General features: G+C 41.8%; 1 protein-coding gene across 1 annotated transcript in view; it reads right to left on the reverse strand.

Moving 5' to 3' along the window:
* The window catches only part of CHD4 (chromodomain helicase DNA binding protein 4), a gene marked incomplete at its 3' end in the record, with an annotated part of 28,591 nt that overhangs the window by 2,206 nt on the left and 11,397 nt on the right, over window positions 1-14,988 (reverse strand). The window contains 26 exon segments of the mRNA XM_079139879.1: window positions 3,124-3,256; window positions 3,369-3,477; window positions 3,735-3,872; window positions 4,151-4,222; window positions 4,482-4,611; window positions 4,717-4,746; window positions 4,748-4,815; window positions 5,075-5,126; window positions 5,128-5,176; window positions 5,178-5,193; window positions 5,196-5,208; window positions 5,210-5,239; window positions 5,349-5,493; window positions 6,049-6,151; window positions 6,154-6,181; window positions 6,286-6,551; window positions 6,636-6,804; window positions 6,806-6,817; window positions 11,043-11,218; window positions 11,367-11,604; window positions 11,920-12,044; window positions 13,467-13,584; window positions 13,698-13,829; window positions 13,911-14,052; window positions 14,383-14,556; window positions 14,682-14,803. Of these exon segments, the coding sequence (XP_078996005.1) occupies window positions 3,124-3,256; window positions 3,369-3,477; window positions 3,735-3,872; window positions 4,151-4,222; window positions 4,482-4,611; window positions 4,717-4,746; window positions 4,748-4,815; window positions 5,075-5,126; window positions 5,128-5,176; window positions 5,178-5,193; window positions 5,196-5,208; window positions 5,210-5,239; window positions 5,349-5,493; window positions 6,049-6,151; window positions 6,154-6,181; window positions 6,286-6,551; window positions 6,636-6,804; window positions 6,806-6,817; window positions 11,043-11,218; window positions 11,367-11,604; window positions 11,920-12,044; window positions 13,467-13,584; window positions 13,698-13,829; window positions 13,911-14,052; window positions 14,383-14,556; window positions 14,682-14,803 (2,790 nt within the window).

Genomic DNA, 14,988 nt, shown 5'->3' on the forward strand with positions numbered 1-14,988 from the left:
TTGTTAGGGGTGTGGTGATGCATGCCTATAATCCCAGCAACTCAAGAGGCTGAAGCAGGAGAACTGCAAATTTGAGGCCAGCCTCAGCAATTTGGTGAGCTCCTATCTGTAAATAAAAACTAAAATTTCTTTGTTGGACTGGAGAAGTATAGCTCAGTGGCAGAGCATGTGTTTAGCATACACAGGGCACTGGTTTTGATCCCTAGCACCAAGAGAATATACATTTTTGTTGCTTATTTCCTTTTATCTCCATATCTCATTCCAATTCCTTCCTCCTCCGAAGGGCAACTCTCTAATATGTATTGCGCCTTTTTTGTGTGTTCTTAAAAATCTGAGTGTTTTTCATTCATTTTCATTGAATATTCATTTACAGAATATTTTCTATACATATAAAATGCTTTTTCTTATTTTCCCACTTGTTAGAAGTTCCATTTATGTTGTTACATGCACATGTATTTTGTTGCTTAATATTCCAAGTACAAGTGAATATGCACTTTTACCTATCCATTCGCCCAGTGTGGAATATTTAGATTATCTCTAGGCCCCCCACCACCAAAACTCATACTGTGTTGAACACTCTTATGCTTGTTGCCTGATGGAGCTGTGTAAAAGTTTCTTTGAAATACACTGTAAGAGGCAGAAAGTCGGTTCCTGATTTAGGATAAGTATCCACTGGTTGTTAAAGGCAGCAGATCCGTTAGGGACCAGGATAAAAGACACTATGACCCAGGTAAGGTGGTACACGCCTGTAATCCCAGCTATTTGGGAAGCTGAAGCAGGAGGACTGAATTGAGGTCAGCCTCAATACTTTAGCAAGACCCTGTCTCAAAATCTTTAAAAACAAAAGGCTGGAGATATAGCTCAGTGGTAGAGCATCCTGGATTCAATCCAAGTAAAACACACACAAACAAACACACACACACAAAATATGAAAATGGGTTACTGTTTATCTCATAAGACCTGGCTCCACCAGGTCCTAATTTATCCCCAGACCAGGCATCTCCTTTTCAATTTATGTATTCTTCACCAACACCCTTTTCCTGCTCCAAATTATAAGCATTCTGCAGGTGTAGCATTGGCTCATTTGTTCTTTTAAAGTATTTTCCCTACACAACCACTGTAACTCCACATCATGTACAACTGAAAGAATGTGAACACTCCATGTATGTATAAAATGCAAAATACATTCTATCATATATAACTAAAAAGAATGAATAAAAAATAAAAAAAATAAATAAAGCATTTTCCCATGAAATGTGCCTTATCTTAGTGTCAGCCAAACCACTAAGTAGTGTGCTTTGATCTTCCCCAACACACAAGTCAAGCACTGATGGTTCTGATCCCACTCTGTATGGTGGTGGAGCAGGCAGTGGGAGGGGTGTTGACTTGGGAGAAACACCAAGCAACTTGTCTAAGCCATTTATTCTTTTCTATAGACTATTCCATCTCCTCTTAAATGATCACTTAACCTTTTCAGTGACTCAGGCCTGAGAGTCTCACTTGTTTATCAATCAAATTCACTTATGTCAGAAGTTGGCAAACTATGGCCTGGGCCCAAATCTGGTCTGACCTATCATCAATTTTTGTGTGGCCCAAGAGTTAGGAATGCATTTTGTAACTTTAAATGGCTGGGGGGAAAAGCCAAAAGACTGCTGCACGTCACTTCATGGAAATTCTTTTTGGAATACATCCATACTCATTTGTTTATGTATCACCTATGACTGCTTTCCCACAACAATGACAGAGTGGCATATATGCAAAACAGATCATATGTCCCACAAAGTATGAAATATTATGACTGTAACAGAAAAGGTTTGCTGACCTCTACAGTAAATCAGTAAGTCCTATAAATTCTTCAATGTTTTATTTCCTTTATCTACAAGCAGCATCAGAGCCCAGGCCCTTAATATCTCACTAAGGTGTGATAACTTCATGGATGATGTTTCCATTTCCCTTGGTTCCATCAAAACTGTTAACTACAAAATAAAATCCAAATTATCTTATCTGTGCCTACTGACCTTTAGCCCTATGTCTTTCCAAACTACCTCCCACCATTACCCAACACGTTTTCTATAGCATACCCGGGCTATTTGCCGATTCCAAAAACTTTACGCTTTGCTGTTTTGTCTTTGCCCAACCTAATGTCCCTATTCCTACCCAGCATGCTACTGCATTCATCAAAACTTAATTCCCATACTAGCTCCTTGCTCCCCTGGTTCTCTGGAGAACTTTCTTAAAGGTACTTAGCAGTCTTCCTTCTGCAACAGAGAATGGAATTCACTGTATAATACATTTGGTTTACTTGAAACTCAAAGCTCCTTGATAATAAGCACCTGTTTCACCTTTGTATCCCTGTGCCAGTCACTGCTTCGTATACCTGAAGGCTTATTAGTATACCTTTGTTATTCCTAAGCTTGAAAGAGCCATTTCATGGCATCCAATCTGATAGTCTACAAGATGCCCTTAATAAAGATGTGCTGAATCCTTTTTTTTTTTTTTTTTTTTTTTTTAACCCAGGGGCACTCTACCACTGAGCTGCAGCCCCAGTCCTTTTTATTTATTATTTTGAGATAGGCTCTCATTAAGTTGTCCAGGCTGGCCTTGAACTTGCAATTCTCCTGCCTCAGCCTCCAGAGTGGCTGGGATTACAGGTATATGCCACCATACCCAGTTCATCTGTTGAACTGAGGGAGACTCAGTGATTCTGAATGTATCTCTCCCCTTTGCAGCCACTCTACCCTTTATCTACACAAGTACTGTTTGACCCAGAAAAAAGGACACCAGCCCACTAACAGCCACCCTTCTCAGGCATCCAATTTAATCCCACCTGTCTTTCCTGAACTTCCATCCTACAGTGTTCCCCCATCAAACCCACTGCATTAGTTTGTGTCACTCGTTAGGCACAGTCACCTACAGCTCCTGTACAGCTGATTAATTTTCAAGTCTGTATGTCCTGATCTCTAATATTGGAGTCACTTGGGAACAAAACACTATGGAATCATAGAATACAAAAAGTCAAACAATATGGCTGAATGAAATGGACTCCTTCCTTTGCAAGAACCTTCTGGACTTAAACAAATCAGTTATCACTTAAATACCGTATTCCTTACCCATCCTGCTCACCTTGAACCTTCGAGCTAGAAACTTATTCTTGATCTCTAAGAAATTGCCACGGTTCATTTCACCCTTGAAAGGCTCATTGAGGATGGCATAGCGTGGGTCATTCTGGATGTCCTGCCACCGGGCATAGCCATGGCTATTGGGAAAAATGCTCAGGAAAAACAAAACAAGGAAGACAAGAACCTCAACCTAAAGGCCTTCCAGAACCCTTCACCAAGAACCCTAGTCCAGACTCAGGCAAAGGATACTTTATAATGCCAGCTAGCAGCCAATAGTCATGCCGTCGATGCCAGATCTCATAAGTCTTCTTGGTGACTGTAGCTGCCCGCTCCTCGTTCTGCCAAAGGGAATGCAACTCTGAGGAGGAATTTAAGGAAGGTTGGACACAGGGGAAAAAAAGCAAACATCTGTGAGAATTCAGAAAAAAAACATTTATTCTTGTCCCCCACTCCATCTTAGTATGGTTTGCCTCTAGCTCTCTAACAGAATGCAGAAGAGCACACAATCAGCTTGTATTCCCTCATCCTGCAGATGTAAAGTCTTTGTACCCTGGTTTACCCACCCAATTTCACTTCGTATCTTTCTAACCCCAGTTGAGTCCCTCATCTTCATACCAGTAAAACCACCATCTGCAATGTTAAACATGAAACGCTGTTTGATATTTTTCTTCTGCTTCTCATCACTCAAGTCCTTGGGGGTCTCTCCATTCTGAAGCATCACCTCCTTTTTTTCTTCTTCCTCTTTCTTCTCTTCTGCAGGATATGTGGAAGAAAATGTCAGTACTGGACAGAAGTCCAGTCCCTTCCCCAGAGTATCATGTTGTAAAATATCCATCTACTCCCTCCTGTTTCCACCCAGCTGTCTCCCAAGCCCAGAAAAAGGTGCCATCAGTCCAGCCCAACTAAATGGGGGACAGGTGGAGTCTTTATCTTGGATAAAATATGTGGATATGGATAGCCAGGCAAGAGCAGATAATGCTTCTGGTTTTAGAGTCCTTCCAAAACCACAGTCAGCTTCTTCAAATACCAACCTTTGTCTTCCACCACAATAGGGGTCAAATCTATCGCTGACTTCTCCTCCACCTTCTCCACATCAGTAACTCCTGGGAGAAGAAAAAGCATTGAGATTATATATACCTAAAGCAAGAATTGCCCTCTCTATTCCACACAGTTATCTAACTGGAATAGTCCTATATCTAAATCTCTATAATTAAAGTCACAAAGATGTCTGGAGGACTATAATTTAGAAGGTTGCAGGATTCTTCAATATCACTTCCTCCTGATACCTCTACAGCCTGGTTTAAGTCCCCAGGAGTCACTATGGTTCACCCAGGGATCTTCAGTGTTTGAAAATGTGGATACCTTTGGGCTCTGTCTCCATAGGTTCTTCTGTTCTCTCCTTCACCTCTGCCTTTTCCACTTTCTCCTCTCCCTCCATGGGTTCAACAAGGACTTTTTCATCCTCTGAAGCAGGGGCAGGAGGCTGTGTACACTTCAAAGGAAAAAAAAGACGATGAAGCAGACAAGCCAGCACCTAAAAGGAAGACTGGCCTTATGTGTTTGTTTTTAGGATGGCAGCTAGTTCCCCACCTCTTACCTCAAACAGTAGCCTCAGGAGCTGCGATTTAAACCTCCTTTTCACTTTCTGGGCTCTCCTCTTCTTTGAGGTTATTTTCCTCTATTTTTATCCCATCCTCTGCAGGCCAACAGGAGATAATCGATTAGGAAGAAAGACCCAGATCAGAGAGAAGGTCATGCTTTCCTAATCTGTCATCTTAAATTGTCCTCTCGTGCCTTTAAGAGCCAGCCCTACTCTTAGGATGGCCCTCCTAAACGGAGAGGGAAATTGCTGTGTGTCCTGCCAGACTACCCTGTTAGAGCTAAGCACAGGGAGCACAAAAACCACAGGCCAGGACAAGAAGAGAGAAAAAAAATGACAGGACAGGCAGATTTACCAGTAGGTGGAGCAGGTGCAGGAGTATTTGGTTGTGTGTCCCCTGGAGTAGAAAGGTGTAGGAGTCTTTGGAGAGGGTGACCCTGGCTTGGACATTTCTTGTTTCTTCTACCTCTGCCATTCAGGCATGCTCCAGCCGCCCATTAACATGTTCAAACTCCTGAACCTATAACAAAGGACAAGAAATTGAAGACCCAATTCTAGCTCTGAGCTCCTTTCCTGTTGGGCCCCCATTTCCCTAGAAGTCTTTAAAAAATGGACAGACTCAGACTCACCTTCTTGCGAATCAAGGACATGACACCAATCCTAGTAAGGACATGCTGGCGAGACAGGCCTTCTCGGGGGACACCATCAGCAAAAGTCTCAGCCCCATCTGCCCCTGGCTCACATAAATGTCGCATAAACAAAGAGACATAAGCCCTGTGGTAAAGAGGAGAGCAATGAGTTAAAATGGACACCATGCCAGTTGGGTACAGTAGCACATGCCTATAATCCCAGTGGCTCAGAGGCTGAGACAGGAGGATTTCTAGTTCAAAGCCAGCCTCAGCAAAAGAAAGTGCTAACCAACTCAGTGAGACCCTGTCTCTAAAATAAAACACAAATAGGGCTGGGAATGTGGCTCAGTGATTGAGTGCCCCTGAGTTCAATCACTGGTATCCCCACCGCAAAAAAAAGACACCATGCCAACTCCTATATCAAATTCTTTCCCACCCCATTAAGCATACCATAGGCAATGACTATGGTTCTGCCTGGATGTAAAGCCCACTGCACTGAAGGGCCTGTCTCCAGATCCCCCACCATGATCCAGGTTCTCTTTGAGGGAAGTTAGGAATACAACTCATATTACTACCAGCTTCACCTGCCAACTTTAGCAGAAGAAAAGGCCATTTCCCTGCATAGCCTGGACTAACACTGTGAATGGCCACACAGTAGAATGCCCATGCTCTAGATCAGTCACCCCAGCCCTAAACTTACTTGAACTCTTTCTCTGACTTGCCTCGCAGATCTCTCACAAGCCACTGGGTGGTAAAAGCATCCTGAGGTGGCATCCCATATCGCATAATTGCATTAAGAAAGGCTTTCGCTGACGAGCATTAAAACCAAGTACCTAGGGGGAAAAGAAACCTTGGTAAGAGGGAGCAGGTCTCACTTCACCCAATGAACTAATATCTGACATTCACCCACTCCACACTAGAATCATATTACACTTACTTCAATATTCCCACCAACACGGGCCAACAGAGGAGGCAATGGCTTATCTTTATCATTCCGCAGGCCCTTACGACTGGGCCTGCGGGGGAGCTGCAAGAAAAAAAGGGATGAATGAGTGACACTGATAAGGGAGAAAATAAAGCAGTATCTCAAAGATCGCAAAAAGGCACAGCACTTACCTTCTGAACGTTCATCAAAGTCTTCATCACCTTCCTCTGAGGCCACCGAGTAATCGGACTGGTTGTCGTACTGGTCGTCCTGCCAATCTGGAGGGAGAGAGGGCAGATGAGCGGGGCCCACTGCTCTAGTGGAAACGGCCCATGGGTGGGGGCGGGGCCGGCCACACACACCTCGGTCCTCCTGGGAGCCATCATTGTAGTTGACCTGTTTACGGATTCTTTTTCCTTTGCCCAGATTTCGGGCTAGATCTTCTTGCTGCTGCTCATAATGGTGCCGCAGCAATTTCTCCCAGTAGTCAGGATCCACACTTTCTTCCTGTTTTATGATTTCCCGTTCTACCCTCCTCTTCCTCCTGGGACAGAGGGAGGGCCAGGACTCAGGGGTGCTGAAGTCAACACCACCAGCTAACCCCTGGTCCTCGCAGTTCCCATTCTGCTAGCTCCTTTGCATGACTGGATTCTTAAATACTTGGTGTGCCTGCTTGGACCTATAAACTTAGAAAAAATTGACAGGACATGGATCCTCACACATGTAGATTAATAGTCAACAAAACTAAAGAAAAATGTGAAATGGCGCTATTATCACAGAAGAAGATAAGAGACAATATGCTTTCTTCTAACTCTTTTCTACCAGTGCATATCCATCCAGATGGGAGAGAGTAAAAAGAAGAGAAAGGTTAGAGCTTTAGCAAATAGAATGGAGGAGTTTCTGAAACACTGCAAAAAATCTTCAGAGGTGAAATAAGCCAGAATCATTCTTCTGGTCTTCACAAACCTCATAAAAGTTTACTAACTATCTGCAAAGGAAAGAAAACAAATAATTATATATACATATGTGTATACACATATGTAAAAACATATATATACACACATATATATCTCCTGTGTTCCAATGATTATGCTTCTCAGAAAGTCTTAAGATAGTATTTTCCTAAGATACTTCAAAACCACTAATTGAATCCAAATCCTTCATGTAGAATTAAACCACTGTTAACAGCAGAAACATTAAATAAAATGATTAAATACCCATAATTATGCAACTAATTAAATAAGTTACAATACAGGTTAAGCATCCCTAGTCTAGAGAATCTGAAATCCAAAATGCTCTAAAAATCAAAACAGGACTTTGAGAGCCTAGCATGATGGTGTACTCCTATAATCCTAGAGACTTGAAGGCCTGAAACAGTAAGATTGCAAGTTCAAGGTCAACCTCAGCAAACTTACTAAAGTCCTATCTCAAAAATAAGGGATGGGGAAGACACGTTAGAATGTAGGTCAATGATAAAGAACCCCTGGTTCAATCCCTAGACTCCCCCAGCAAAATGAAATGACTTTGACCATAATGTCAGCCCTCAAAAGTTTTGGACTTCAGATTTTTGAATTAGTGATGTTCAAATCAGTCAAGTTTATGTAAATATCCCAAAATTCAAAAATCTATCAAATCTAACACTTCTGGTCCCAAGCACTAGCCCCAAGCATTCCAGATAAGGAATACTCAACCTCTATTTCCTAAGAAGGACATGTTATAGATTTATTTTTCAGGGGCGGGGGAACTGGGGATTGGTACTAGGAATTGAACCCAGGGCCTCATGCATGCTAGGCAAGTTCTCTACCACTGAGATATCCCTAGCCCAACAAGGACATATTACAAAGGAGAACAATGGGGGGAGACTCTTTCATGTTTTGATTTAGATTGTATCTCCAAGATATATTAAGTAGACAAAAGCAAGGTAGATAACATGTATAATAAATTAACTATGTTTTAAAAGGTGTGCATATGGCATGCGTACATGTATGCAAGGTATACATACATGCATATATATGTAATTTGTACACACATGTAATATATTTGGAAAGATATAAACTAAAAACATTAGTTGCCCCCAGGAAGGGAATTAAGCAACTAGAGGAGAAGGATTTTTTTTTTTTAGTTTTGCAGGGGGCAGGGGAGGTGAGGCTTTTTTGGTACTGGGGATTGAACCCAGAGGCACTACCACTAAGCTACATTCCCATTCCCAGTCCTCATTTTTATCTGAGACCAATCTCACCAAGTTGCTTAGGATCTTGCTAGGTTGTCATGGTTGGCCTCAAATTTAAAATCCTCCTGCCTCAGCCTCCCAAGTCACTGGGATTATAGGCATGCACCACCATGCACACTGGGATAAAGGTTTTAGAAGACAGATCTCTGTTATCTTTGGAATTTTGAACAATGTTGATATGGTTTGGATAAACATCCCCCAAAGGCCCATATGCTAAAATCTTGGTTGGCAGCCTATGGTGCTACTGGGAGGTAAGAGGTAAGGCCTATTGGAAGGAAGTTAGGTCACTGGGGAAACACCCTTGACAGGGATTTATGGACCCCAACCCCCCTTTTTTTTTCTTCCTTGCTACCCCTGAGGTAAGCAGCTTCCTCCATCACATGCTCCCCACCATAATAAGCTGCCTTGCTACACAGGACTTAGTGTCTATGGAATGGAACCTCTAAAACCATGAACCAAAATAAGTCTTTCTTCATTTTTTGCCTTTTTTTTTTCCTTTCAGTACCAGTGATCAAACCCTCACAAATAGTAGGCATTCTACCACTGAATTACATGCCCAGTCCTTTATTTTTTTGAAACTGGTCTGAATTTGCATTTCTCCTGCCTCCTGAATCACTGGGATTACAGGCATGCACCATCACACTTGGCTAGACTTTCCTGTTTTTAAGTTGTTTCAAGTATTTTGTTACAGTAAAGAAAAGCTAAGCCAACCTTCACACCTGTAAAATCCCAGCAGCTCAGCAGGTTAAAGCAGGAGGACTGCAAGTTCAAAGCCAGCCTCAGCAATTTAGCAAGTCCCTAAACAACTTAGCGAAACTGTCTCAAAACATAAAAAAGGCTGGGAATGTGGTTCAATGGTTAAATCCTCTCTAGGTTCAATTCCTAGTACCAAAAAGAAAGAAAAGTAAAGCTGAAAAATGAATTCCATTTGTTCAAAACCATAAAATTGTTTAAAACCATAAAACGTGGGCCAGGCATGGGGGCGCAGGCCTATAATCCTAGCAACTCAGGAGGCTGAGGCAGAAGGATCACAAGTTCAAGGTCAGCATCAGAAACTCAGTAAGACCCTGTCTTAAAAGAATAAAAAGAGCTGGGAATGTAGTTCAGTGGTCAAAGCACCTCTGGGTTCAATCTCCAGTACCGAAACAACAAAAACAAAAAACCTGGGCTAAGGATGTAGCTCAGTGGTAGAGCTACAGACATGAGGCCCTGGGTTCAATCCCCAGCATGTGTGCATGCACCTGAAAAGTAAACAGCAGCTGTAGTCACTAATCAGAGAATAACTTATACACAGGTTGTCCCAGCCAATCACTTCTAAGTAACACTGCTACCAAAAAGAATGGGATCTCCTAACAGAAGAGCAGTTTTTGATTGAATACTTCTGATCTAGAGGCCTACATCAAGACTTCTCAGCCAGTTATACACAAACTGTATTTAGGAACATCACCTTTAAGAATTTAAATAAATAAATAACAGCTATGTTATCAGTAAAATACATCAAGAGAGATCATTCTGAGTTGGAAGGATAAGAAAAGATGGCAAAGACCACCAGCAATCCATACCAATTCAAAGAACCTTGAGCCATCTGGCTTAAAGAGGACCAGCAGAAAAAGTACATTTTATTTTTCATACACACACATTCACTCACGTTCATATTTTTCATAATTTTTCTATGTCATTTTGGGGGAGAAAAATACTACAACAGACCATGCCTGTCCATTTCAGTTTTTTACTACAGCAGATTAAACAAAAGAACAGAAGAAAATTTTAAGGAAAGTAATTTAGGGAGGTCAGGCATGGTGGCACATGCCTATAATCCCAGCAAATCAGGAGGCTGAGGCAGGAAGATCATAAGGTCAAGGCCAGCCTCAGCAACACAGCAAGACCCTGTCTCAAAAATAAATAAGCCAAGTGCCGTGGCATAAGCCTGTAATCCCTACAGCCCAGGAGGCTGAGGCAGGAGGATCGCAAGTTCAAAGCCAGCCTTAGCAAAAGCGAGGTACTAAGCAACTCAGTGAGACCATGTCTAAATAAAAAATACAAAATAGGGCTGGGGATGTGGCTCAGTGGTCGAGTGCCCTGAGTTCAATCCCTGGCACCCCCACCCACGCCAAAAAAATTCAATAAATAAATAAGGGTTGGGTATGTGGCTCAGTGATTAAGCACCCCTGGATTCAATTCCCACTACCAGGTTAAAAAAAGGATGATAGGTTATGTAGGTCATTTATTTCATATCCTGCCTTTCTTCCAAAGAGACTTGAGGTAGCATGTGTTGAATCAATAAAATCCATAAAAAAGAGAGATCCTGTTTAAGAGCCAATATCTACTAGGAGTAAAATTAACTGTGTATCTTCTGACAGCCAAGACAAAGATGAGAATATTAGTCATGTTCTTTGTTTTCTAAGGAGGAAGTGTTATCGATTCATCAATATACTAATTTATCTACAGATGTTTTTCACTTTTCTCAAATACCATCTTGGTTTCAATTCTAATTTTCAGACCAGTCACTAAGCACAGCACTGCCTTGATTCATACTCACCCCCATTTCTTCTTCCCGCACCACATACTGGGCCACTTTGAATGAGCTCAAATATTCATTCATGCCCTGCAATTCTGTGTCTTCTGTCTCATCCTGGTTACGGTCCAGCAGTCGTTCAATGGCCTTATCATCATAATGGATAACACTGCTATCCTCTCCCTCTTTGTTGTCTCCTCCTATAAAGAATCAGGAGCCCATAACCCAAAGTCAACTTCAGTGCTGCAGTGGAAAAAGCAGATCCCATAGGACCCTGGGTATCAAAGATACTCCCTACCCTTTGAAGGAAGTCCTGCCCCCCAAAACTTAAGTTCCTGACTAGCTCACCTCCATCTGTGGCCTCATCTTTGAATAGCTCCTCAGTGCCAAATTTGAGGATATCATCAAGCTCCTGTTTGGACATAGATCCAGTCTTGGAGCCCAGCCCAGGCCGCACCACTAAATGTGTAAGCATCATTTTCTTCTTTGCCACTTGTGTGATGCGCTCCTCCACTGATGCACGGGTCACAAACCGGTAGATCATCACTTTCTTATTTTGCCCAATACGGTGAGCTCTGCTAAAAGCCTGTAATTGAACAAAAATAAAGTCAGAACCCGTATTTTCCTGCTGCCACACCTGCCTTGACTTTCATATAAGTTAAATCTAGTATGAGGCAATGGCCGCAACTTGTCTTCATAGGAAACTTCCTTTTGCACTCCTGCTCCAAGATACCACCATCAATCATTATCAAAAAAGGAGCATCACTAACTCAAACTCTCTGATTTAAAATAAGGTAGATGATACAAAAATAAATCTATTGTTTCTCAAACAACTAATTCCAGATGGTAGTGTCTTCATTGAGAACACTGTGCATCTCCAAAGACGACTACTTCTGCTTACCTGGATGTCATTATGGGGATTCCAGTCAGAGTCATATATAATAACTGTGTCAGCAGTAGCCAGATTGATCCCAAGGCCCCCAGCTCGAGTGGAAAGCAAGAAGCAGAATTGTTGAGCGCCTGGTGCTAAGAAAGGAACCAAAAACACTGTTAAAGGTGTCTTCTAAATTCCAATTGATAAATGGAGAAGGAATGTCAGAAATATGAAACTCATTAGGCAAACACCACAGTAACAATTGTAAGCAAGGTCCCCCAATAGATACTGAAATCACTCTGAAAATTCAAGAACAGAAAGGACATTAGCAAAGTTTCAAGTATCTTCCTTGAGATAAATTTATCAATTACAATGGGGAAAAAGTAATTTTATAGTGGAGAATCTCAGAAGATACCAGCTTAACTAAATGATCAGTTATCATCAGAAATGGGACAGGTGAACATCACGTCCACCCAAATATGATGCACTGAAAAGGACAAGCATCACTTCTGTGGTATTCTTGCCAAAAATGTCAAATCAAATCAAGAGAAAACATCAGACAAACCCAACCTTAAGAGACATTATACAAAATAACTGACCTAGTACTCATCAAAAGTATTGATATTGATGAAAGAAAATAGGAAAAAGTTAAGAAATGTCAGATAGGAAGAGGCACAGTGCAACATGGGATCTGGGGAAGAATCCAAAAATGGAAAAAGGACATTGTAGGAAAACTGGTGACATTCAGTTAAATTCTGTAGTTCAGATATGAGCATTAATTTCCTGGTTTTGATCACTGTACTGTAGTACAAGTTGTTAAGACAAGCAAGAGGGGTTGGGATCATGTCTCAGTGGTAGAGCACTTGCCTTGCACACGTGAGGCACTGGGTTCGATCCTCAGCACCACATAAATTGAGTAAAATAAAGCTATTGTGTCCATATACAATTAAAAAAAAAAAAAATACAAGCAGGAGGGCTGGGGTTGTAGCTCAGTGGTAGAGTGCTTGCCTTGCATGCCTGGGGCACTGGGGTTTGATTCTCAGTACCACATAAATAAATAAAATAAAGGCACTGTGTCCACCTACAACTAAAAATATTAAACAACAACAAAAAAAGACCCATCAACAACTGAAAATAAAGAAAAGCAGGATGAAGGGTATACATGAACCCTGTAGTATTTTGCAACTTTTCTTTGAAATCAAAATTACTTCAAAATAAGTGAAATGAAAAAAAAGACGTAGTGTTTACTGAGATAAAGAAGTCTGCCACCACTTAGCATTGAAGCTTGAACAAATCCGATCCCTTTCAGGCTCAAGGTCAAAGGGGGATTAGACAAAAATGTTCTTTTCTCTAGCAAAAAGAACAAAGACTCCCAAAGAAAAAGGAAAAAAAAAACCTCATAGGAATAGTCCAATACATGCTTCCAAATCAAGACATTCAAAAGCCCTCCTCTTCCATACCAATTGATGAAGACCAAAAACAACTATATAGAAAAAGAGATACATTAGAACAAGTGATCAGTCCAAAGATAAAAGTGAATCATGATGCCAAGAATGTAACCCCTCCTCTCTTACCATTGAATCGGTCAATGGCTTCTTGACGCATGTTCCCAGTGATTCCACCATCAATACGTTCATATTTATAACCTTCATGTTCCAAGAAATCCTCTAGCAGGTCCAGCATCTTGGTCATCTGCAAAAGGAGCAGCTTGATTATGAAGGAGTCAGATGATAATATCTTTCCTCCTGTCATTGAGGGCCGTCTACAACTGTCCCCTAAAGCTTGAAGCCCAGCCCACATAATACCTGGGAGAAGATGAGTACACGATGCCCACCCTCCTTAAGGTTCTTAAGCATCTTCTGCAGCAGCAATAATTTCCCAGATGCTCTGATTAGGGCACTGCCATCATACATGCCATTAGGCATCTTAGGGGCTTCCTAAGGAAAAAAGAAAACAATATTGTAAGTCCACAGGGAGGAGCTGCAACCCAGGGAGGACCAAGAGGTGGCATAACATACCATTGCTGCCACAGGGAAGAGGTAGGGGTGGTTGCAGCACTTCTTAAGATCCATCACCACGTTTAGCAGAGAGACCTGGTTGCCACCACCTCGAGCGTTGAGTGCTTCAAAATTTCGAGTGAGGATGTACTTGTAGTACTTCCTTCATGGACAAGGCAGAAAAATAGGTCAGATTCAAGAGTCTTTAATGATATAATGCAGTCCCATAGCCTGAGATCTTATTTGCAGCATATCTCACTTTGGAGCTAGAGACCTAACAGCACCAGCACCACCATTATTATGTTAAATAAGGGAAGGTATAACTAAGAACTGCATGCTCCAGCTCCCTGGTATTAATTTTCTTTACGTCCTGCTTGCTCCTGACACCAGATGCCTTGAAGCTGAGTTGGGGGAGAGATGCGAAACACTCTGCAGACTAGAAAATGTCTAACTGTACTTGCAAAATGCTGTCAAAGCTTCTGTCTCAACTCACTTCTGCATAGGGCTCAGCTCCACACGCACAATCAGTTCTGTCTTAGATGGCATATTCTTGAACACATCAGCTTTGAGTCGTCGTAACATGTGAGGCCCCAGCATGTCATGCAGTTTTTTAATCTGGTCTTCTTTGGCAATGTCAGCAAACTCCTCCAAGAAGCCTTCCAAATTGCTTCAGAAAGAGAAAAATTTATTGGAGGGGGAGAAAGGATAAGGGAAAGTGATACAGGAAATGGGCAAAAGGAAGACTAATTAGAAGCAGAATTATGAGGCAATTATGGATAAACACACACTTACTGGAACCTCTCTGGGGTGAGAAAGTTGAGCAGATGAAACAACTCTTCAAGATTGTTTTGCAATGGAGTCCCAGTCAGCAACAGCTTGTGCTGGAGTGAGTAACCATTCAAGACCCGGAAGAACTGGTGAAGCAGATGGAAATGTGAAACTCAATGAAAGAAGGACTGTAGTATATCTCTGCAGAATTCCATGTATTTCACTGACTCCCACCCCACCATACTTTTTATTTTTACGTATTTTTAGTGCTATGGACAGAACCCAGGGCCTCATGCATGCTAAGCACACCCTCTACCACTGAGCTGCAACC

This window comes from Sciurus vulgaris, assembly GCF_902686455.1.
Source record: "Sciurus vulgaris genome assembly, chromosome: 5".
Taxonomy (NCBI): domain Eukaryota; kingdom Metazoa; phylum Chordata; class Mammalia; order Rodentia; family Sciuridae; genus Sciurus; species Sciurus vulgaris.